The sequence below is a fragment of the Ylistrum balloti genome, unplaced genomic scaffold (assembly GCF_031769215.1).
Source record: "Ylistrum balloti isolate Yb309-2 unplaced genomic scaffold, AGI_CSIRO_Ybal_v1 Utg370294, whole genome shotgun sequence".
In the NCBI taxonomy this organism is placed as follows: Eukaryota; Metazoa; Mollusca; class Bivalvia; order Pectinida; family Pectinidae; genus Ylistrum; species Ylistrum balloti.
In genome coordinates this window covers 74,331-98,041 of record NW_026782222.1, presented here as the reverse complement: position 1 = coordinate 98,041, position 23,711 = coordinate 74,331, and the positions used below count along the sequence as shown (strand labels likewise).

Here is a 23,711-nt window from a genome sequence, read left to right as displayed (position 1 = left end):
CTGTCATATTAGTGGCCACCTCATATCTAATCAATACTGGTCATATTAGTCATATATCTAATCAATACTGGGCCACCTCATATCTAATCAATACTGGTCATACTGTCATATTAGTGGCCACCTCATATCTAATCAATACTGGTCATATTGTCATATTAGTGGCCACCTCATATCTAATCAATACTGGTCATACTGTCATATTAGTGGCCACCTCATATCTAATCAATACTGGTCATATTAGTGGCCACCTCATAGTACTGGCCACCTCATATCTAATCAATACTGGTCATATTAGTGGCCACCTCATATCTAATCAATACTGGTCATATTAGTGGCCACCTCATATCTAATCAATACTGGCCACCTCATATTAGTGGCCACCTCATATCTAATCAATACTGGTCATATTAGTGGCCACCTCATATCTAATCAATACTGGTCATATTAGTGGCCACCTCATATCTAATCAATACTGGTCATATTAGTGGCCACCTCATATCTAATCAATACTGTCATATTAGTGGCCACCTCATATCTAATCAATACTGGTCATATTAGTGGCCACCTCATATCTAATCAATACTGGTCATATTAGTGGCCACCTCATATCTAATCAATACTGGTCATATTAGTGGCCACCTCATATCTAATCAATACTGGTCATATTATATTAGTGGCCACCTCATATCTAATCAATACTGGTCATATTCATATTAGTGGCCACCTCATATCTAATCAATACTGGTCATATTAGTGGCCACCTCATATCTAATCAATACTGGTCATATTAGTGGCCACCTCATATCTAATCAATACTGGTCATATTAGTGGCCACCTCATATCTAATCAATACTGGTCATATTAGTGGCCACCTCATATCTAATCAATACTGGTCATATTAGTGGCCACCTCATATCTAATCAATACTGGTCATATTAGTGGCCACCTCATATCTAATCAATACTGGTCATATTAGTGGCCACCTCATATCTAATCAATACTGGTCATATTAGTGGCCACCTCATATCTAATCAATACTGGTCATACTGTCATATTAGTGGCCACCTCATATCTAATCAACACTGGTCATATTAGTGGCCACCTCATATCTAATCAATACTGGTCATATTAGTGGCCACCTCATATCTAATCAATACTGGTCAATACTGGTCATATTAGTGGCCACCTCATATCTAATCTACATATCTAATCAATACTGGTCATATTAGTGGCCACCTCATATCTAATCAATACTGGTCATATTAGTGGCCACCTCATATCTAATCAATACTGGTCATATTAGTGGCCACCTCATATCTAATCAATACTGGTCATACTGGTCATATTAGTGGCCACCTCATATCTAATCAATACTGGTCATATTAGTGGCCACCTCATATCTAATCAATACTGGTCATATTAGTGGCCACCTCATATCTAATCAATACTGGTCATATTAGTGGCCACCTCATATCTAATCAATACTGGTCATATTCTTGGCCCACCTCATATCTAACAATACAATACTGGTCATATTAGTGGCCACCTCATATCTAATCAATACTGGTCATATTAGTGGCCACCTCATATCTAATCAATACTGGTCATATTAGTGGCCACCTCATATACTAGTGGCCACCTAATCAATACTGGTCATATTAGTGGCCACCTCATATCTAATACTGGTCATACTCATATCTAATCAATACTGGTCACTGGTCATACTGGTCAGTGGCCACCTCATATCTAATCAATACTGGTCATATTAGTGGCCACCTCATATCTAATCAATACTGGTCATATTAGTGGCCACCTCATATCTAATCAATACTGGTCATATTAGTGGCCACCTCATATCTAATCAATACTGGTCATATTAGTGGCCACCTCATATCTAATCAATACTGGTCATATTAGTGGCTGGTCATATTAGTGGCCACCTCATATCTAATCAATACTGGTCATATTAGTGGCCACCTCATATCTAATCAATACTGGTCATATTAGTGGCCACCTCATATCTAGTACTGGCCACCTCATATCTAATCAATACTGGTCATATTCATATTAGTGGCCACCTCATATCTAATCAATACTGGTCATATTAGTGGCCACCTCATATCTAATCAATACTGGTCATATTAGTGGCCACCTCATATCTAATCAATACTGGTCATACCGTCATATTAGTGGCCACCTCATATCTAATCAATACTGGTCATATTAGTGGCCACCTCATATCTAATCAATACTGGTCATATTAGTGGCCACCTCATATCTAATCAATACTGGTCATATTAGTGGCCACCTCATATCTAATCAATACTGGTCATCTAATCAATACTGGTCATATTAGTCCATATATCTAATCAATACTGTGGCCACCTCATATCTAATCAATACTGGTCATACTGTCATATTAGTGGCCACCTCATATCTAATCAATACTGGTCATATTAGTGGCCACCTCATATCTAATCAATACTGGTCATATTAGTGGCCACCTCATATCTAATCAATACTGGTCATGTTAGTGGCCACCTCATATCTAATCAATACTGGTCATATTAGTGGCCACCTCATATCTAATCAATACTGGTCATACTGTCATATTAGTGGCCACCTCATATCTAATCAATACTGGTCATATTAGTGGCCACCTCATATCTAATCAATACTGGTCATACTGTCATATTAGTGGCCACCTCATATCTAATCAATACTGGTCATATTAGTGGCCACCTCATATCTAATCAATACTGGTCATATTAGTGGCCACCTCATATCTAATCAATACTGGTCATATTGTCATATTTATTGACTAATGAGTAAATTACAATATCAACAACAAAAACAAATTCACCTAATTTGATTATATTTATTTTATCATAAAGTTTCTCTCACCATGTTACAAAAAGGTTAAATAAAACAAAGAGTTGTTTCATCATTCAATGTAGCTGTATATGGACAGCATCTCTCTCACCCATTCATCTGTCAAATATATCACTCTACGTAGCTGTATAAATGGACAGCGTTCCTCTGATCTATTAATCTGTCAAACTAACCACTTCATGTAGCTGTATAAATGGACAGCGTCTCTCTAATCTATTCATCTGTTAAACTAACCACTTCATGTAGCTGTATAAATGGACAGCGTCTCACTAATCCATTCATCTGTTAAACTAACCACTTCATGTAGCTGTATAAATTGACAACTTCACAATATTCCGCTATGCCAACAGCCTTTGATAAAGCACACATGTTCGTTCATCATCACTTTCCAATATAGTAACTATGTTAATATATACATTAACACACTATTGACAAATTTCAGAAGACAAATATTTCTTGAGAATTCAAAAAAGTGCAATCTTTCATTGAGATAAAACTTTTTATGTATCTAATGTTCAAATATAATATCTATTTCCAAAGTAAAAAATTCTGTTTTGGAATTAAATGGCCAGGAAATTATTCTATGTAAAGATTGCTGTCAAGAAAAAAAAATGTAATTCCTTGCTAGCTTGAGGAATTGAGATTTAGTCAAGATACAATTCTATAAACATGAATTCCAAAGTGTATGATCTTGATGACAGTGTTTTCCTTATGGTTAAGAAAGACTCTAACCAATGTCTATCATCTATTCCAACTCTTTTCCGAATCTTTTAAATTAAAAAACATGTACTGTACATTTAAGACTGGGAAGTAATGGAGACATTTTTGTGGACTGGTAGTGAAGATCTGGGTAATAGACATACCTCTTATCAAATAAAAATGATGCCCAAAAATCACATAAAGGTTCAAAGAAAAGCTACTCATGAATAGAAGATATTTAATACGGATAATCAACAAGAAATCAATTTATCAAAATACAAAAGAGAAAATTCACAACCCATACTACATGTATGTCGCCAATTTCTCTAAATCATTCACACACCATATAGCACTTCATATAAACATCTTACATTCATTTAAACTCCATATACACAAATAAACAATTTTCTCATAACATTTATCTGTGCTCTTCTCTTACACACATTTTAAACTATTACCAGTGTAACAGACCATTATGTCTTGTCTCAGACTTATACATAAATTAAGATCTCTGATTCCTTTCAGAGAAGAGGTCAATGCTGGGTTCAAAACATAATCACTTCAATTCTGGACCATCATATTTGGGGCTTTCCTTGCATGTATTATGCTTTCAAAGCCATCAAATTATTTTTGGTGAATATATTTAATATTGACGTGGTGTTAAATGTACTACAAAAGCCCTTAAATGGTCAGTTTCATGCTCATGGCTTTTCTCACCTAACACTAGTGTAGCCACTTAAGTCATCAAATGATCCCACGCTCTCACAGAAAGATGACCTGGAGCGCATAAGGATTTCCTGGTTGTATCAGTTGGTAAAACTGGCTATCCTTTCATATAACCAACTGGAACTACCATTTCATCAGGGTATTTCTGAGTCTGGGATTCCTTATACAAACAAGAGTTAAGAGTCTGACTTTTCTGACTAATTGCGAATAATTTATATTAGGTCACTGTGTTGCCTTCGCCTTTCCCTTGGCTGCAGACTTTTTGTCTTTTTTCTTCAGTCCATCCATATTTCCCTTTAGTACATTGGTATAAGCCTGCAGCAACAGAAAAGTATATAATTATATTTTGGGGAAAAAATTATACAAAAGATGCACAGAATTACTCATATTTGTCAAAATTCTACTACCAGGTAAAGCAGAGAGTAAACAGGGCATAATCCTATCTGAAAATGCAACCAACAAGAAAAGATATGAATTCTTTAGTTTTGATAACATATACATGTACTATGGTATTCTATCTAAGGGGAGGTAATCATGATAAAATTGGATGACCAGTACCTACATATATGTTTTAAATATTTCTGGTAGCTTTCAATAGTAATTAAGGATTTATCCAAAAGTTATGGTACATATATGAGATGTAATTGATCATCAATGTGTCTTTTTATAGGTTACTATGTATCATTGATGTTTCAGTTTTTATTTAGTATCTAACTCAACACTAACATAAAAGTGTGTGCTTTGATAAAAATGTTTTTTTCAGTTTCTGTCATGCATGTGCCATACCATGTCGATATAATAGAATCTATTTGATTTTAAATGAAAAACAATTCAAAGAATGAAAATATCTTTACCATATGGAATTTGTTTACGTCTTTTGGATTTACCTGGAAGAGAAAACAAAGAGTTCATATAGAAATCTATCATAGCAAACCATGAAAAAGCAAATCAAGATGTAATTGATGACACCTTCAGATGTGGATTAAGTGAATTAACATAGTTGTTTCCCCTGATAATGACAAATCAATTATATATATATGTTTTGATTTCTACTTAATACCACCATGGTTTATATAACACAAATCAGGATTTCACTCAAGGATTCTGGCAGTCAATAACAAGACTACCTAAGTTATTTCCCCTTGCATTTTGTCCTTGTGAAAAAAAATTGTTGCTAGATAAGTTTTCTCTTCTAATTTAAGGATTACTCTGCAGATTTTAGGACAATATATAATGGTTAAGTAAAACACCATTGTTTGAACATAATGAAAGCTACTAATGTAAATATTACAATATCAATGTTATATGTTCAATATTACAATATTGATACTAGACAGTAAATATTACAATATGAATTAAATAAAGGTTATATGTTAAGCACAGATAAACTGCCTACCACTGTTGTGATTTTCTTGTTTCCTAAGTTTGCCCGGATCAGACATTTATATTCGCTGGGTTCAGGGAGCTTCCCTTTTCTGGGCTCTGGTTTAGTTCTGCCATCATCTGCAAAACACAATATAATATGATTTTGATACATCATATGCTATATATGAAACCTTGTAATCAGAATATGTTGTATGCTTTGTGTGAAACCATGGAATAAAAATATGTTTGTATGCTATATGTGAAACCATGTAATCAAAATAATTTGTTTCATACAGCTGAAAGAGGTACAAATACATAACTGTATAATATTGTGTATCATAAAATCACAGAATTCCATTTCAAGTTTAATTTCGTTGAAATACATGTTGTAACACCCAGTCATAAATAACTTAAGACTTCTTGTAAAATTCTGACTGGTGTCTCGAATTTCAGTATACCGGACAGTCATTGTCGTGTCCCTCGTGAAGCCACTTGTAAATCACTTTATTTCTTAAATCTTTAAACAGTCGTGTAAATTCTAGCATACTTTTAAATAACACTTACATCTTTTCATCGTCAGCATAACCGACCCAGATGAACGGCCTTTCTGAAATAAACGTGTGAGTTCGCTGAGAAACTGAAATGAGAAGAAAGAAGATATAAATAAACGACACAAAAAAGTTCGTACGAAAAGGTGAACATAACAACTCGAATCAGAACTCCTCTGACGTTTTCTATGTAACATACCGCATCATTTTCAAGAAGCACCATGTTGCCTTCCACGTAAAAATCAGCCGGAAGTGCTTACCAACCCGAGCGTCCTGCCAGCGGCAAGCGTTCCAGATCGGAAATGTCAGAATTACAAGAATAATTACAAATAAAACTTAACAAGTCATAATTTATGTTTTTTAAAAGAAGAATTATACATAAAGAAATACAAATACTTTTATTACCTTCTTATGTTGTATTAATTGTTGCAATCCACCATTCAAATTCAATGAATAAATCAAATATTCGTCCTTCTAAAATATTACTGTATATCTTTAGTTCCTTTCATGCATATTAATCTTACAAATTCACAACATTTCAAGAAATTAAGAAAAAGTAACGGGACTTTAAAAGCATAATAACAAGACAGGCATTCGGTAATATTTACATATTTATTTGTATACTTCCGGTATTGTAGAGTGCGAAACGCTTTTGGTTTATATTGCCAATGGTTTGACGACTGATGGATGGGAAATAACTCTCCATTTCCTGTTAGAATTCGAAGCAAGAGAGTGTGGTGCAAGCGCGACACGATGTTCTATCACGTAAGTTCGCTGTTGTGTTTAAGAAAGTCAGAGTCATTATCAATCAAGGTCTAGCATCGGTAAAATAAGAAGAAATAAAGGATGTTTTTGTTATTAACAATTTCGGAATATATCACGATCCATGTTAAAAATCATAATTCCCAAACAATAGCCGGTGTCAGTGTTTGAAGACAGGGGATAGCTGTTTCTGCTAACATCTCCGAATTGTTGCTTATGTTTGTAATATTTATACAGCGCACAACGATAAACACGTTGAATCATTCTATTGTGGATATTCTATTAACATTTTTATTAAAGAAAAATGTGAGTTAAATTTTTATGTGATAAACTATAGCTAATTACTATGACTTGTATAGTTACAGTAAGAACGAGATTTTGTATTCTAAATCTTCAAAAATCTTATCTTGTGCTTCCTGTTTCATCTAATCATTGCCATTGAGTCCAAAGAGTTCTGACCATTATTGATTTTATTTAATTTTACATAGAAAAGAATACATGGTCAGTGTCATAATATATAAGCTGTATTTTGGCGATAGTGAAGAAAGACAAAAGTGGCGAGCATTTTTTTGTCATTTGTCCCCAGCTAAGATGCGTCTTATATATTTTAAGTCACTGACCATGTATTCTATTTATCCTGCAATATTGATTGAAAATAAAACCATCAAAACTTCAATAGTTTTGTTGTTTAATCTTTGTTTACATGACGTTATGCCAAATTTTCCTGATGGCTTACGTCAGTAGCGCCAAACTTAAATATGACAGCAATTTTTCTTATTTTTGGTAAATAAACTTGTTCATTACAACTTAAAATCGCTTATTCAACAGTTGTTATATGGTTAAGCATAATATTTAAGTAAGCTCAGAAAGTAATTCTATCATAACGTGCTAGAAAGAATACAGCTGTTTTCTGTCACTGCTGAATACAGCAAAAATATATGAGGCAGGTGTATTCCAACCATGGCAGCATCAATTGCAGAATAATATGTTTCTTTGATGTGATATTAATGTTGTTATTATTGCCATTTCAGATATTGTACTCAAATGATTAAATGTTTTAGATTATTTTATAAAGGATGTTCAATAAAAAGCAGCAAAAATGTGAAAACTTTAATGGAAATATATTTTTTTTTGAAAATCATCCATGTTTGCCATACATATAAACTTCAATAATTATAACACACCTACATTGTACATGATATAATATTCACAAGATTTTCTTCATTCAGGTGTCTCTAGAGCATGAAATTCTGCTCCACCCGAGGTACTTTGGTCCAAATCTACTCAATATCGTCAAACAGAAGTTGTTCACAGAGGTAGAGGGAACCTGTACAGGAAAGTAAGTTACCTGAAATCTGTTGTTAAAATGTAAAATATTAAGGTCGAAATGAATTTTGGATACAACTTTAGATTCAACATTTGTTGAAATTTCTACTTACTGTATTGTAATCTTGACCCTTCCATTTCAGCTCGTTCAAATAATCTGGTATACAAATGACATTTTTATTGTTAAGAAAAGATAACATTTTTTGGAAAAAAGTTACACATAGCATTAATGTAGTGGTGTTCAGAGATGAAAAATTTCCGCCGATCGGCGGATTTTCGCCTTTTTCATGACAAATTTGGTCATTTTTGAGATCGATGCAAATCCGGTGAGAAAATTTCAGGGGTGGGGGTTAGGTATGTCTTGATGATGCATTTTATTTTTAAGCAATCTTCATCAACTCCGTTCTTAAATCCTTCAATTTATATGCCCTTATAAACTGTAAAATTAAACATCGAGCAATTACGTGCACAGAGTTTCCGGTATTGTCAAATCGATAATACGAAGGAAGATAACTCTTACATCAGTCGAACGTTTGAAAGCTATAGTTGAATTACAACAGAGATGAAAAATTTCCGCCGATTGGCGGATTTCCGCCTTTTCCAATGCCAGCCACTTTCATCTCTGGGTATTTGTCAATTGTTATAAACATTTTCTAGATACATGTAGATACATATATGATTCAGAATAAAGGGTATCTTACTATATAGAGAGGTTTATATCTTGATGATGGACATTTTTTAAGGGCCAAGTCATCACAGGTTGCCTTTTAGTTTATAGATAGTGATTGCTATCTGTAAGTTGATAGTTTGATTCCCTGTATAAGTATTTTCATTACTTCTTTCCATGATTACATAACATGCTAGATTTATCTGAAGTACATGAAATTATAATAGACCTTTGTATTTTGTATTTGTGGAACCATGTTCTCAAAAAGAACAGTCAAAATACTGGCATGTTAATGGAATCATATGATTAAAACACAAATACTGTTTCTCTTATGATAGGTATGGCTTTGTAATAGCAGTGACCACCATTGATAACATTGGTGCAGGTCTTATTCAGCCAAGTCGTGGCTTTGTTGTTTATCCCGTGAAATACAAAGCCATCGTGTTCAGACCTTTCAAAGGGGAAGTATTGGATGCAGTCGTCACTCAGGTCAATAAGGTATGTATAGAAGGACGACAAGTGATTCACCATATATCATTGAATCAGGAACATCTACATCGCCAACTTAAAACAAAAAATCTTTTCTGTAGTTAATGTGTAATAGTATGCTTGTCCTAAGGCTATTTGACAGCCAGAGACTGGCGAAATGACAACTGACAGCCTTTATGCCTCTGCAATTTTATAGTGTTACCCATGTTAGTCAATCCTGCCTGTCATCCTTTCTGTTCCTTCCCATCCCATCCTACCCCCTTTTGCATCCTGTCCTGAATTGATAATCCCGCCCATTAATCTGTGCTGTCCCATCTCATCAAGTCCTTGCCCCATTCTGTCAAGTCCTGAATCAATGTCATATATTGGGAACCTCTCAACAGATTTGCTTTAGTTTTACACCATAGTATCATAAGACCTACACCTGATGCCTCAACAGATTCTGGTTTTCCTGTTGGGAGTAGGAGGAGGGAGGCTTCTATTTGTATTATAGAAGCTATATATCATCCTATAAAAACATGCATAAAATGTTTCTAATCATTTGAATCAGGAATTATTGGGATAAACCTATAAGTGATTGCAAAAAAGTAAACTAAAGAAGAAAATTATTCAAATAAATGTATAGAGTTGACATGATTCAGATTATCTCCCTTGTTTTTACATCCATACTGTTGATTACATGTTTATGTCTGTGCATATTTACTGTCAGAGACATCTTAATCCATGTAATTATAAACTATAACACATTTAATAATTGTGGTCATAAGTTTTTAAGCACCATGATACAAGAATTGGTAGTGAAGTTTGTTTCATTGTTTACATATCAGCCCAGTGTTTATATTTATATATATATAAAGAGTTGTTTCTAAATGTTTCGTCAGGTGGGATTGTTTACAGAGATCGGGCCATTGTCCTGCTTCATCTCTCGGCATGTAAGTATTTTTTAGTTATAGCTTATCTACCTAGGAATATAGGTGTAGATGGACTGGATATGTAGCAAGAAAATTCAATCCAGAATCTTTTGATAAATGATGAATGCACTGGTATGCAGTATACATTCAGCTGTTTAATAGATTTTTTTTGTGTAAATGTTATATAAACACCTAGCAATCTGAGCCTGAATTTTGTTTTGTGTGATTTAAGCAGATTCATAAAATGTTCTATTTCTGAGACATACAGCAGCTTTTCTTCCTCCTGATCAACCAGTGTTTTATTATAACATTTTGTTTCCACATTTGTCTTGTGTTTTATTTTCAGTCTATTCCAGCAGACATGGAATTTGACCCAAATTCCAATCCACCCTGTTATAAGACTAAGGATGAGGTATGTAATGATCAAAAGTTGAAAACATATACATGTTTATTAATCATTTTTAGTATTAATTACCCCCAATGTAAATTCCAAATAAAATCTTTAAATTGGTGTCATAGCTCATTTGCTTCTTTGTGATTCCAGAACCATTTATAAATCAGATGCAAATTTCATAAACATATATCTAAGATGAGGTGCACAAGCTATTTCACCTTTCATTCCATAATGCTGTAAAGTCTTGCTTGCAAATCGTCATTTAGTTTTATACAAAGTAATTTATCTTGTTCACATTTGTCTATGTTTTGCTGAGTCAGAAGTTTATGGCAGAATTGATGTTGATGATGATGTTTTCAGGATGTAGTCATACAACAAGATGATGAGATCAGAATTAAGATTGTTGGTACACGGGTGGATGCCAAAGACATTGTGAGTAATACAGGATATTTTTACGGTTTTTATTTTATAATTATGATATGTGTGTGTGACAATGAGTGTATTTTTTATCAGGAAAATAGAGGTATATGTGTATTGTGAAAATGTGGACATTTGTGTATTGTGAAACAACAAATGCAATTGTGTATTGTGAAATGAGTGTATTTGTGTATTGTAAAAACAAGTATGATTGTGTACCATGGAAATAGGAGCATATGTATATTGTGAAAATGTGGGCATTTATATATTGCAAAAACAAGTACATTTCTGAATTATGGAAGCGAGAGCATTTTCAAAACATTAAAGTGTTATCAGATTTATTCTGTGAAGTGTCAGTTAGGTGTAAATTTTTAGGCAAAAAGAACATTTATCTCTAGAATATTGCAACCATCATTATGATGGCAAGAAGAGACAGCTGGAATATGATTAAAAAACAAAGGGGAGACAACTGATAATATAATTGATTTAAGGCATGAGCATTTCTTATTTTGGTTAAAATGAAGTGATATCTTTGCTAAACTTTAATTATTTCATGATAGTTCTTGAAAATACTCTGCTATTCAAATTTGTATATGTAACTTCACCATCTCTCCAAAGAAAATCCATTGATTTGAACAAAAAAAGATAAAAAAAAGAGAGAATAATTGATGCCTGTTGATTACTTTTTGCAAGGAAATGTTTTCCTTAAATAAGTCAGTATTTAAGCACTTTTCCAAACAGCTTTAACTATGACATTGTCTTTTATGTAAAGAGTCACTACCTAAATATGAGTTACCTCCCTTTGTCCACATTATTCTTTAAGTCCTGTTGAATTTTCTGCTTACAGTTTGCAATAGGGACGTTGATGGATGATTATTTGGGTGAGTAAACTTATTTCTTGTTATGTTTTGCTGGTGAATACATAATACTTATACAGATTTATCTGGTAATAAATCCATGCCTGGTAACAAGCCCACTGGTGTATCTGGAATGCACTGAAGTAAAATTATAAGACCAATACAATTTCATTGCCCAGTAATGAATACAACCCTTGATTTTTAGTATGAAGCAATAAGTTTGCCTCATGGGATTAAGTACAGAAATCTAAGATTCAAAACAAGTGCATTAAGTCATGCATTATTGACCTAACATTAGATTCTGGACAATAAAATTTTGTACACATTAACTGGTTCAGATGATTTGGAGTAACTACAGCTGTCCATGTGAACATACAGGGTTCTCTTTTACTAATGGTTACATGACATTGATATTGTCAACGGAAATCCTATATTGGATCTGATGGAATGAAAGGGCATAGGTCAAGGCCGCTGGAACACAGTCTATTAGAATACATTCATGCCATTGTATGTACATATTGTTTAATATTTTACTTACCTTAAACAGGACAGAAAAAAATATATAAGGTGGAAAAAAATGGCAGTATCTGTACTGTAACTTTACCTGGTACAATATAGTATTTCAAAATTGAGATAGAAGAACCAGTTCCTATCTCAGTTTGTTTTTCCTAATTTCATATTAAATATTTCCAGTATATGACCCAGGTGACAAGGGTCATTGATTTTACTGAGTTTAAGGTTCCTAGACCCAGAAGTCTGAATCTCTGTGGGATACATTTCATAATAAATTCCTTACCGTTAATATTACATATTTTTTTTACAGTTCCTAGTGCTTCAATAAAATCTTCAATGATACTTGAACTATAACATGTACAGAGTCAAGAATTTGATCAATTTCTGGTTCAGTAATTTGATCAATTTCTGGTTCAAGAATTTGATCAATTTCTGGTTCAGTAATTTGATCAATTTCTGGTTCAAGAATTTGATCAATTTCTGGTTCAAGAATTTGATCAATTTCTGGTTCAAGAATTTGATCAATTTCTGGTTCAAGAATTTGATCAATTTCTGGTTCAAGAATTTGATCAATTTCTGGTTCAAGAATTTGATCAGTTTCTGGTTCAAAGTTTGGTCAGATGCTTTCAAATATACTCCAATCTTACGTCTCATGTAGCTGTATAATGCAGATTTCAGAGTCGTATGTTTTGGTACATCAAATGAATTTTGGAACCATCATGATTATGCATGTTGTAGCTTTGAATTGTTAATGTTTTTATGAAAAGTTTAAAAAAATGTGAAGAATGATCATTAAGTCTGATTGCCTGATTTTTTTCACTTCAACCTGATATTCAACCTCAGAGGTTAATTCTGCATATGGCTGAAGTAATTTGTTTATTGTTTGGAATATATTTTCAAATTTTACTGAATATTGTTTGGATATGAGATGAGTAAATATGTAATTTTCATTTTAAATGCCTAATAGAGTTATCCCCCCTAATATGAAATAGATTCAGTCTCATACTTCATCTTATATTTAAGTGAATTCCTCTCCTTTTTGACTAATTCACTTATTTAACAAATGTATTAGCCAAAATTGACATTGTACAGTATTTTTTGTCCTCATTTGCCTAATTCATTTATCAGTCAAAGTTGACATAATACAGTGGTTCGTTATGACTACCATGATAAAATGTAAATTTGCACTGGTAACAATAAGTATTATTTAAAAGATTGTACCTTCCATTTTCATGCCTCCGTATTGAAAGATCGGGGCGTATTGTTCTTGTGCTGTCTGTTTGTCTGTTGTCAACTTTAACCTTGCCCATAACTATTGCACTATAAGAGGTAGGGCCTTCATATTTGGCATGAGTATTCCTTGTGACAAGACCTTTCTGTGGGTACTAACATTTTTTACCACGTGACCTTGGTCATGACCTTTGACCTACATTTGAAAAGTTATTCATTGGCTATAACTATTGCATCATAAGAGGTATGGGTTCCATATTTGGCATGTCTGTACCTTGTGACATGACTTGTCTGATAGTACAAACATTTTCAACCATATGACCTTGACTGTGACCTTTGACCTACATTTGAAAATAAACAAAAATCATTACCACAATGAAGACATAAGTGTTTTCACAAAATATGCCTACAATTAACACATGCTTTACACAGTACAGTTTTTATGTCCCATTTCAGAATTTTGTTGCAACCGGGGGCATAGTGTTTCATAAACATGTCTTGTTTCTTTATGGCTTGTTGTGATATGCAATGAAATTTCATTCACAGCTCTTTCATAAATCCAATGTGTTGACTAGCATATTTCTTCACAATAATTATTGTGTCCATGTATAATGTATACTATAAGAATATCAAGGGAGATAATTCTGACTAGTTACCTGTAGAGTCTTCTTTCATCCTTGAATACCAGCAGGCCATTCTGAAGGTGGCAGTTCTAAATTAGACCCAAATTTTTATTCTTACTGATTTCATTAATCGTTGGCTATTTTGATATGTTTAAACAAAAGATTAATTGTATCTTCCGTGTTTGAAAAAAAAATGCTAATAAATTCCTTTATCAAAATGATAAAAAATACCTGGTATGTTGTTAAATTGTATATTTCAAATAATGTCAAGTTAATTGAAAATACACAAAAGATCTCCCAACTTACAGGAGTTTCTTACTCAGGCCTATATTTATAACTTACTACCCCTTTTAACATAGAATAAAGATTGAACATTAGGGAAGATGTTATCGGTCTTTGTCAGAATATATATCTCGTTCAACTATCGATTACTAAATAGGTTAACGATACACGCTTCTTCTGTTTCATCAAAATAAACTATTACTTTCAAATAAAACAAAAATAGGGCTGATCACTGACATACCTGATGTGAACCAGCTGTCACCACCAGGATCACTTGTATCTTGTCATTACGTACATGAGGAATACAACACTCCTCTGCTTATCATTTTTTTCATGTCATCTTTCCTTTTTATTATTTAACTGATATCCTGTCTATGGATATGTGTGCAATATATTTTTCTGTCTCGATTTCTTGACATCCTTGTTAGAAAATAATCTGTAATATCCAGGAAATTGACTCACTGAACTCAGCAAACTATTCACTGAAGTATTGATTATTAGACATCTGAAACTCCTAGGATTAATATCTTATTATGCAAATTCTCATTACAGATGTTGTTGGTTACATGATTGTTTTTTTCATTCTTCTTTGACGTTTTTATTTTTCCTTCAAATATCTTTAACTGGTATATGAAATCTTATACAATTTATTTGTAGTGCTAAAACAAATGCTGTTTGTACGTGGCCCAGGTCTTGCACTGGAATGCAGGATTTCACCTGCTCTCTGTATGACAAATTTAACAAATTTAAGAGAGGAAAAAAGAAATAATCTGAAGTCCATCTAGACTTACGTAAGATCTGTAAATTGGACAACTCTTTGATCAGGGGGAGGTGGATGTGTTCAGTCTGGCTTTTTAGGTCACCTGAGACAAAGTCTGTGGTGACCTACTGCAATCTTGTGTCTGAACTTGTGACCATTTCAACTTCTTCTGGAAAAGCCCTGAACCAATTTCAATTAAATTGCATAGAAACTTTCCGTGGCCAATGTCGAACCTAAATGGTAAATTAAATGATTCCCCACCCCCACCTCCCAGGGACCTGAGGGGCAGATCCAAAAATAGGTCATATCGTTGAGATTTCAAAAAAAAATTTTATCCAAATATGACAGAATCAAATGCTCTGATTGGACAGAAAGATTTTATAATCTGCTTTACCAAAATTTGAAAATTCATGATCCCAGGACTAACATTAACCTGTGGGGAACGGGGAAGGGTTTACATTTGTTTATTTATTTTTTTTTTTTTTTTTGCATAATTTGTTTATTTTCTATAGGAAATACTTCATACTTGGTTAGAATAATTTGTTTAGAATGACAATTTGATAATATGCCCAAATATTGACCATGGCTAGCTCTCCGGGGCTGATGATGGGGCCGAAAAAGGTCAAGTTGACTGAATTTTTAAAAGTTATCTTTCAATACCAAAATATGGTAGAATAAAAAACTCTTGATGGATGTAAGGGTTTTGATGTAAATAGCATTTCTCATTTTCTCTTCTGTATACTACACATTCATTCCCATTGTTTCTGTTTGTGAGTTCACAAAGGTGATATAGGCCCCTGGCTCTCTTGTTAATAGTATGTCATGCATGTTTGATTTTGTTAATTATCACGTAATGATCACAGATGTAATGTGGATAGGCGAGCGTCATATTGAAAAAATAACTGATACAAACCTGACATCATTTCCTAATCAGTATTAATTAGCATACATCATTAATATATTTCCAGTTAGAAAATAAAGGTTCTTAAACTCCTCAGATTTTTAAATACTCCAAAAATCAAAACAAATTTTACTTCCTATCTATGAAATCCTTTAGTGAGATAAAAAAAAAATCACTGAAATTCGATAAATTTGGAAATTATAGACGAAAACCCCTAAACGTACCAGACAAGTATCCATTCCTTTGCTCAATGAACAAAAAGCTCCAAGAGAAATGTGTCTGGTAGATTCTCACAAAGCTGCTTCCCATAAAATAAACAAAACATAAATTCTGAAATTTTTTCTTTATCATATTGTAATCAGTTCCATATCTTGTATGATGTCAGAATCCAATTCTCCAGTGATACATTTTCACAACCAAGATATAGTGTGATACATAACCTCAGTACATCTGTAGGAGGTCAAAACCTGGAACAGGAAATTGGTAGCTGTTCTATCTCTACCCGGTCATAAAATTTGCATAAAATACAGATGTGATACTAGTATGAATTATGTAGAAATTGCCCAAGTGGGTTCTGGGCGTGATTGGATCCCCGGACAGATCAGCCAGGAGTCCAACACCAGATGTGAAATATTCTATACCACATAGAGAACTGAGAATTAAAGGTTAAATAGAAGATTGAAGAATTTTGTCTTAATTCAACTCAATATTAATTAATAAGAAAATATTTTAGGGCTTATGTCGTTTCCTGTAAATCGTTAACAGATTGGTCCTTTTATAAAGCAGGTACGTATATATATATAACAGCCTGATACATAAGGTCAGGGCTACACACATTTATAAGTAACAAATTGATTAATACCAGCTTGATGAAGTCTTAATATCTTAATAAAGAAATATCAAAGGTCAGAGGTCATGACCTCACGTAAACTGATTTATATAACTGCTAAATATAGATCAGCAAAGAGTAAGAAGTTCACTCCAGTCATGTTCGAGGTAGGATCCGTCCTTCTTCAAACTATACTTCTTCTTCTTACAGTTTTTTTTATATCAGAATGTTTTTTCTCTTGTTGATTGCTAAGTTCAGGGGTCAATAGTGTGTATTCTACACTCTGGACAAGAATCAATACCAGAGTTGGAGGCATGTGGATAGGATTTTCATGAAATTGCTTAATGAACACAGCTCGGTGGAATCTTGACATAGGGTGATTGGTCGGGATGGGATTCCGTGTAGGTGATACTTTCAATGCCCGGGAATAAATAGCCGACCTGCATTCGCATGTTATTATTTGCATGAATGGAAAATATCTGAATTGAATTCCGTTTTCGAGGCACTGTCAGATTTACGATAGTATTGAAAAGTTGTTGATATAAGATAACAGGTTATGATGACAGATTTTTCCATTTGTTAATACCAGTGCAATACCCTTCATTTCCATCTCAATTCGTGAGCTTCTGTAATAATGAATTGTCAAGTACATGCCGGCTTGATATTGATATAGCCAGCGACAATTGAATTAATTCTTGTTTCTCAGCACATGTCCCTGGAAATAAATTCAGCTATAGGAAAACATATCTCTTGACTGTACAATTTCATACTTGCCTAATATTATCAAATTGACCCACTCAGTATTAAAAACAATGATTTTTTCCCAAATTCTTCTAATATCCTGATAAGTTAAAAGAGGAAGTCAACGCATATTTTTGTATTTTGGGTTTTAACCTGCCATGTTTGAATTTGTGCACATCGTGGATCACAACTTAAAAGCTACCTTCATCAACGGCAGTGATTGAGAAATGTTATTTTGGTACCTGCTGTGTGTTTAAAAATCTGAATATTGTAACAGTTTTCTTTTACCCTGAAAAAATGGACAAATTGTAATTTGTTACAAAGACGTTTTAAGTGCTAGGTCATACATTCACTGATTTTTCAAGCTCTTTTTGAGAGGGACAGGCAATACCAAAAGTTTTAAAATCAAAAATGCACTAGCTGGTTGAAAACAAGTACCCGCCCCCGGTATACATGTGTCTGAGGTGATATTTCATTAAAATTCACAAGTAGATTCTATAGGTCTAGTTTTCAAGGCGATATTAATTAATAAAAAAAAAGTGTGAATTGATTGTTGAATATTTCTTTCAATTCGTTTTATAAAACTTTACTATGACATGAATCTTACAGGGGTTGCCATAATCATGACAAGAAAATGTATCTTCAAGTAATATTTCAATTCTGTGTCAAAATATTGTTTCTGTGGTTTATTTTCGAGGGCAGTATTGAAATGTGTGATTTGGTTACAAATGGTAATGGAGTGTATATTACTACGCATGTGTCAATATGGGAATTAATGGCATATATTAATAGTAATGAAATATTTTATTAGACAATGCTCGAGTAGATTTACTCAATTTTCCACCTGCTGTGACAAATTGTACAGCACGACATAATTAGACCTCTTTGATTCGTTAGTTGATATTTTATTATGGAGAAAGTTTAAAACCATCACCATCAAATACATAAAGGGAGATGAAAATGTGATATTTATATTGTTATGTTATTTAAGACAGTAATAATTGTCCAGAAATAGAGCTCTGTGTTATAATTAACTATTCCTGGACATGTGGGTGGAACTTATAGTCATTGTTTCTGATAAAGGATGCGTTTGTGAGACATATGGCCGCAGGTGGTCCATCCATATTGACAGCCAAATATGGCATGTTATTTGTTGGTCATGTCACAGCTTTAAACTGCAGCTGTGCACATTGAAAAAGATGATAGATTTTTTATAGATGCAACTGTAAGTTTTGTTTAAAGTGAATTTATTTCACTGTTCAGCTTTTATTCATTATTTGTCGAACAACATCAAAGTGGTCTTGTTTATAATAGAAAAATTTCCTTTATTGTGATTGGTTGGTGTTGAAAACACAATGACATCATCCAAAATGCACACAATCAATCAAATGTTGTCCTCCCCTTAAAAACTAATATTGGACTCTCCTATCATTTCATGAGGGTCCACTAAAGTTTGTCTGAAGGGGTGTAGACACTGTCTGAGAGGAAATCCTTGGGATCAATTGGCAGGGATAAGAGAAACTTCTCTCATTTAATCCAGTTAAAAGATGTTGGGATGCGAGCGTATTGCTACTTTTATTTATCTAATCATGAGAATTAGAGTTAGTGCAATCTAATTTGTCTCTGCTGGCTACACAATTGATTGGGACGGGGACTAGGGTTGGCTAGGACATTAAGGCAATGGTCTTCTCTCCTGGCACTTAAAGAACCGCATGTTAACACCACATGGCAACTAGACTGAAAGGCTGGCTGTGATGGACCTGCTCAGGAGCCAGGGAGCAGAGTTGGAAGATATGTGTGGCTATAAAGGCTGGGGAAGGTTGGGAAGCAGCCTTAGCTTTGGTCTAGAGTCAGTGGAAAAGAGAAAATTTGGCTGGGGGTAAGAAGGTTGCTCAAGGTCATAGTAATTAAAAATGAGTAATAAATATTACAAAAGTTTGAGCATAGCTTGTTACGGAAGGATTGCTGCACAAGAGCTAGGGAGTAATTCAAACAAGGTTATACAGAAATTGCATGCAATAGAGCTCAAGGTCATAAGCAAGTTGAGCACATAGCTGTAATCCTTAGGGTGTTGGTATGGAAAGGATAAAATTATACTGAATGTAACTTAAGGTCAAGGGTGTTACTAAGGTGAAGCAAATTAGGGAGATGGGATCAAAAGATAAGGTTATGTTGAGTGCTACCGAAGGTGAAGGAAGTTAGGGAGATGAGATCAAAAGATAAGGTTATGTTGAGTGTTACTAAAGGTGGAGGAAGTTAGGGAGATGGGATCAAAAGATAAGGTTATGTTGAGTGTTACTAAAGGTTAAGGAAGTTAGGGAGATGATATCAAAAGATAAGGTTATGTTGAGTGTTACTAAAGGTTAAGGAAGTTAGGGAGATGATATCAAAAGATACAGTTATACTGAGTAGAGCAACAGAGCTACTGATTATAAGACAATGAAAAGATTACATAATAAGAATCGATAAGTTTGGAAGGTTACAAGCACAAGGTCAAAGGAACCAAGAGTAACTATTGTCTTATTTCGTAGGTTGAGGCAAGATTAATTAAGCAGACTGTACATTACAATGTAATGCTTTTTGTATTTGTTTAAATATATGTGATTCTCTGGTATTTCTAACAACTTTGTGTGGAGAACCCAGCAGTCCAGGCCAGTGGTCAGACATAGAGTATAATCAGTTTCTGTAGGAACACCAGCACCACACCAGATGTGTTCCTACAACTTTGTTTACTCACCTGGTCTCTGTATAAATGCATTGTTAGCTTAATGTTTGTCTAGTGGAATTGTGCTGAAATTTTTTTTTCTGACAGTTGAATGTAAACAAGTTATACCTCCCAGCTGTCTGGATGTTAGTCTTTGAAACTCTATACATTCTTTAAATTCATTTATTACAAAGAGGTAAACCCAAAGCACAACTTACCAAAAAACAAAATAATCGTTTCCCTCAAAAACTAGTTAGAGAAACATACAGTACAGATGCAGTAAAGAAATTTCATAAAAATTACAGAAAACAGATATAGAGACATCTGCCTGTTACACAGGGCATATACAGCATGCCAGAGGAAGTGTTTGGACTAAGTTATTGCTGTTTGAAGGGTTGATGCCAGATATTATACCATATAGCTGATGACTGACATGTGTCTACACAATGATACTCATCTGTAGCTGACCAGATGTTGTAGATCTGTATCGGTCTGTAGCTATCATCTTTACACCCATATCTCTCTAGCACTACAAGTCAGGAAACATGGTACCTCACCTTGACCTTGATGTTATGACCTTGACTCTATACTAAGGTATCTATTACCAAAATATTTCTTAAAGGGCCGGACTTAAAAAAAAGAAATTAAAATGTGAAATTCTATCGATTAATATAGAATGTTCCAATATCAACAAATTTGAATTGGTCTGTATTTTCAAACTCCTGTGGCCTTGATAAGAATAAAGTAATTCTGAATGATATCATTGTGTCCAATGTGTCTAACTGGAGATAAATACTGTTAACCAATGTAACCTGTACACAGTTATATCAGATACACAGGAACTTGGCACAATTTCCCAACCCCAGTGAATATACATGGAAATTTGTGTCAAGTCATTGTGATCAGATACCAAAGGACCAATGATGGATTGGTTACATTTCATTATCTGTTGACAGAGATGTATTAAATTCATAAGAAAATATATATATTCTGTGACTGTCCCTGCCATGGTTGGAATGCACCCATCTCGTTACGTTTTTGCTGTATTCTGCAATGACAAAAAACAGCTGTATTTTAGCACTTATGTTAATTTGAGAGAATTACTTTCTGAATTGAATTTAAAATTACATTTAACAAAATAAATAACTGTTGAAATAAGTGATTACCTGTATATATGTTGTAATGAACAAATCTATTAACGAAAATTAATAAAACCAGTGTCATATCTATTGAAGTTTTGAACTATATTTCTGTGCAGAGCAATTATTTTGCCATATGTCATCAGGTAAAATTGGTCAATGTATTAACGTTAATGTCAGGTAATCAAAGATTGAACAAAAAACTGTATAAGCTTGGGACAGAAGACAAGAATGGCTCTCTGGAGATGCGTTACTTTTGTCTTTCTTCACCCTAGCCAAAATACAGCTGATATATTAAGACACTGACCATGTATTCTCTATATATATTGTTTAAGGTAATCAATTTCATAAATATAGATAAATAAGAGAAGAAATGCCATGTCACATAATTGCAAAGCAGAAAAAAAATCATTTTTTTATCTTGTCAATAAGCTTGAAATATATTTTGTTTTGTTTCAGTAGGTTTATATAAGGTTTAATCATTAATTAATTGTTGATATTTATTATATGTTACAGGGTTGGTGAGTTAGCCAGGACAGCAGTCTCCAGTATAATTCTACTTATCATCAACATCATCAGGTGACACTCTCAGATTGACATATGTCACTTGTAACATAAGTTACATTTGGAAAAAAAAAATCTCAGATTGACACGTGTCATTCATTATATCACCATCATCATCTGCCTGATCTATCATTGACATCCGTCATTTTTAATATTCATGTGTCACAGAAAGTGCTCAGGTTGATAAAAGTCATTCATTACATGTACATCAGAGCAGTTTATTTAGGATTGACACATTTCAATCAGGTAATGATCTAGCTATCAACATCAAGGCATTTGACACATGTCAACCACCAAAATACCTTCTGCAGAAGACTTAATGAGAATTGGCATATGTCGTTTTAATTTCCCTGTGTCAAGGAAGGATAGGATCTGTTCATGTATAAAATGGTGCATCCTCAAAAATAGAAGAGTAAACTACGAGTGACATGTGTCAGTCATCACCTCTTCTAAATCAGAGGACTGGATTTGGAGTGACATATGTCAACAATCAAATTGTCTAAATTAGAGGAGTAATAAGAGGTGACACATGTTAATCATTACAAACTCTAAATCAGAGTAGTTAATTAGGAGCGACATGTGTCAGTCATCAAATCATCTAAATCAGTAAAGTGAATTCGGAGTGACACATGTCAATCATTACAAACTCTAAATCAGAAAAGTGAATTTGGAGTGACACATGTCAGTCATTACATATTCTAAATCAGAGGAGTGAATTAGGAGTGACACATGTCAGTCATTACATATTCTAAATCAGAGATGTGAATTAGGAGTGACACATGTCAATCATTACAAACTCTAAATCAAAGCAGTGAATTCGGAATGACACATGTCAACAATAAACTCATCTATATCACCAGACTTATCTGTGACACATCTCACTCACCTTATCCTTGTACTGTAGAAAATGTTAGGATTGACATGTCATTTCTGACACCATTGAATCAGAGAGGAGTGAGCATGGCATCACTGGACCAATTTGTTATTGACATGTGTCATTTGAAAATTGGGATTTCTTTACTGATGTTCCTTTTCTAGATAAAAATTATGTGTAAGAGCCGACAAATAGGGCGAAAATTTATAAAGAAGAAATAGAATACCTGTTTACAGATCAATCCAAACAATTTGGGGTAAAACAGACAGGACATTGTTACTATCATGTGTTGGATGCTGTTCTATAAATACCAGCAGTCAGCCGGTAACTATATATATTTACATGTTTACTGTAAAAAGTATTTGTAAAAGTTTATATTGTTTGTAAGTATGTTCTCACTTTTTTGTAATAAATGTGAATGTTCTTTATCACATTTTGTCTTGTTTTGCTAATGGAATGATCATAATCTCACAAGTACTGGCTTACCCAGGTCATGGT

The 23,711-nt window shown here is 33.6% G+C and overlaps 2 protein-coding genes across 2 annotated transcripts; one reads left to right on the top strand and one right to left on the bottom strand.

Moving 5' to 3' along the window:
* Nucleotides 1-2,864: 2,864 nt before the first annotated feature.
* Nucleotides 2,865-6,468, bottom strand: LOC132553055 (signal recognition particle 14 kDa protein-like). The gene is made up of 5 exons (XM_060217261.1): nucleotides 6,430-6,468; nucleotides 6,247-6,319; nucleotides 5,714-5,820; nucleotides 5,172-5,204; nucleotides 2,865-4,632 (listed from the first exon to the last, which is right to left on the bottom strand). The coding sequence occupies exons 1-5, from the start codon at nucleotides 6,451-6,453 to the stop codon at nucleotides 4,540-4,542; spliced, it is 330 nt and encodes a 109-aa protein (XP_060073244.1). The 5' UTR covers nucleotides 6,454-6,468; the 3' UTR covers nucleotides 2,865-4,539.
* A 490-nt stretch (nucleotides 6,469-6,958) lies between these two features.
* On the top strand, nucleotides 6,959-22,917 carry LOC132553062 (DNA-directed RNA polymerase II subunit RPB7). Its single transcript, XM_060217269.1, has 8 exons — nucleotides 6,959-6,995; nucleotides 8,222-8,331; nucleotides 9,324-9,483; nucleotides 10,356-10,406; nucleotides 10,732-10,797; nucleotides 11,140-11,211; nucleotides 12,044-12,077; nucleotides 22,292-22,917. Exons 1-8 carry the CDS (start codon nucleotides 6,984-6,986, stop codon nucleotides 22,303-22,305), a joined length of 519 nt encoding a protein of 172 aa, XP_060073252.1. The 5' UTR covers nucleotides 6,959-6,983; the 3' UTR covers nucleotides 22,306-22,917.
* The last annotated feature ends 794 nt before the right edge of the window (nucleotides 22,918-23,711 follow it).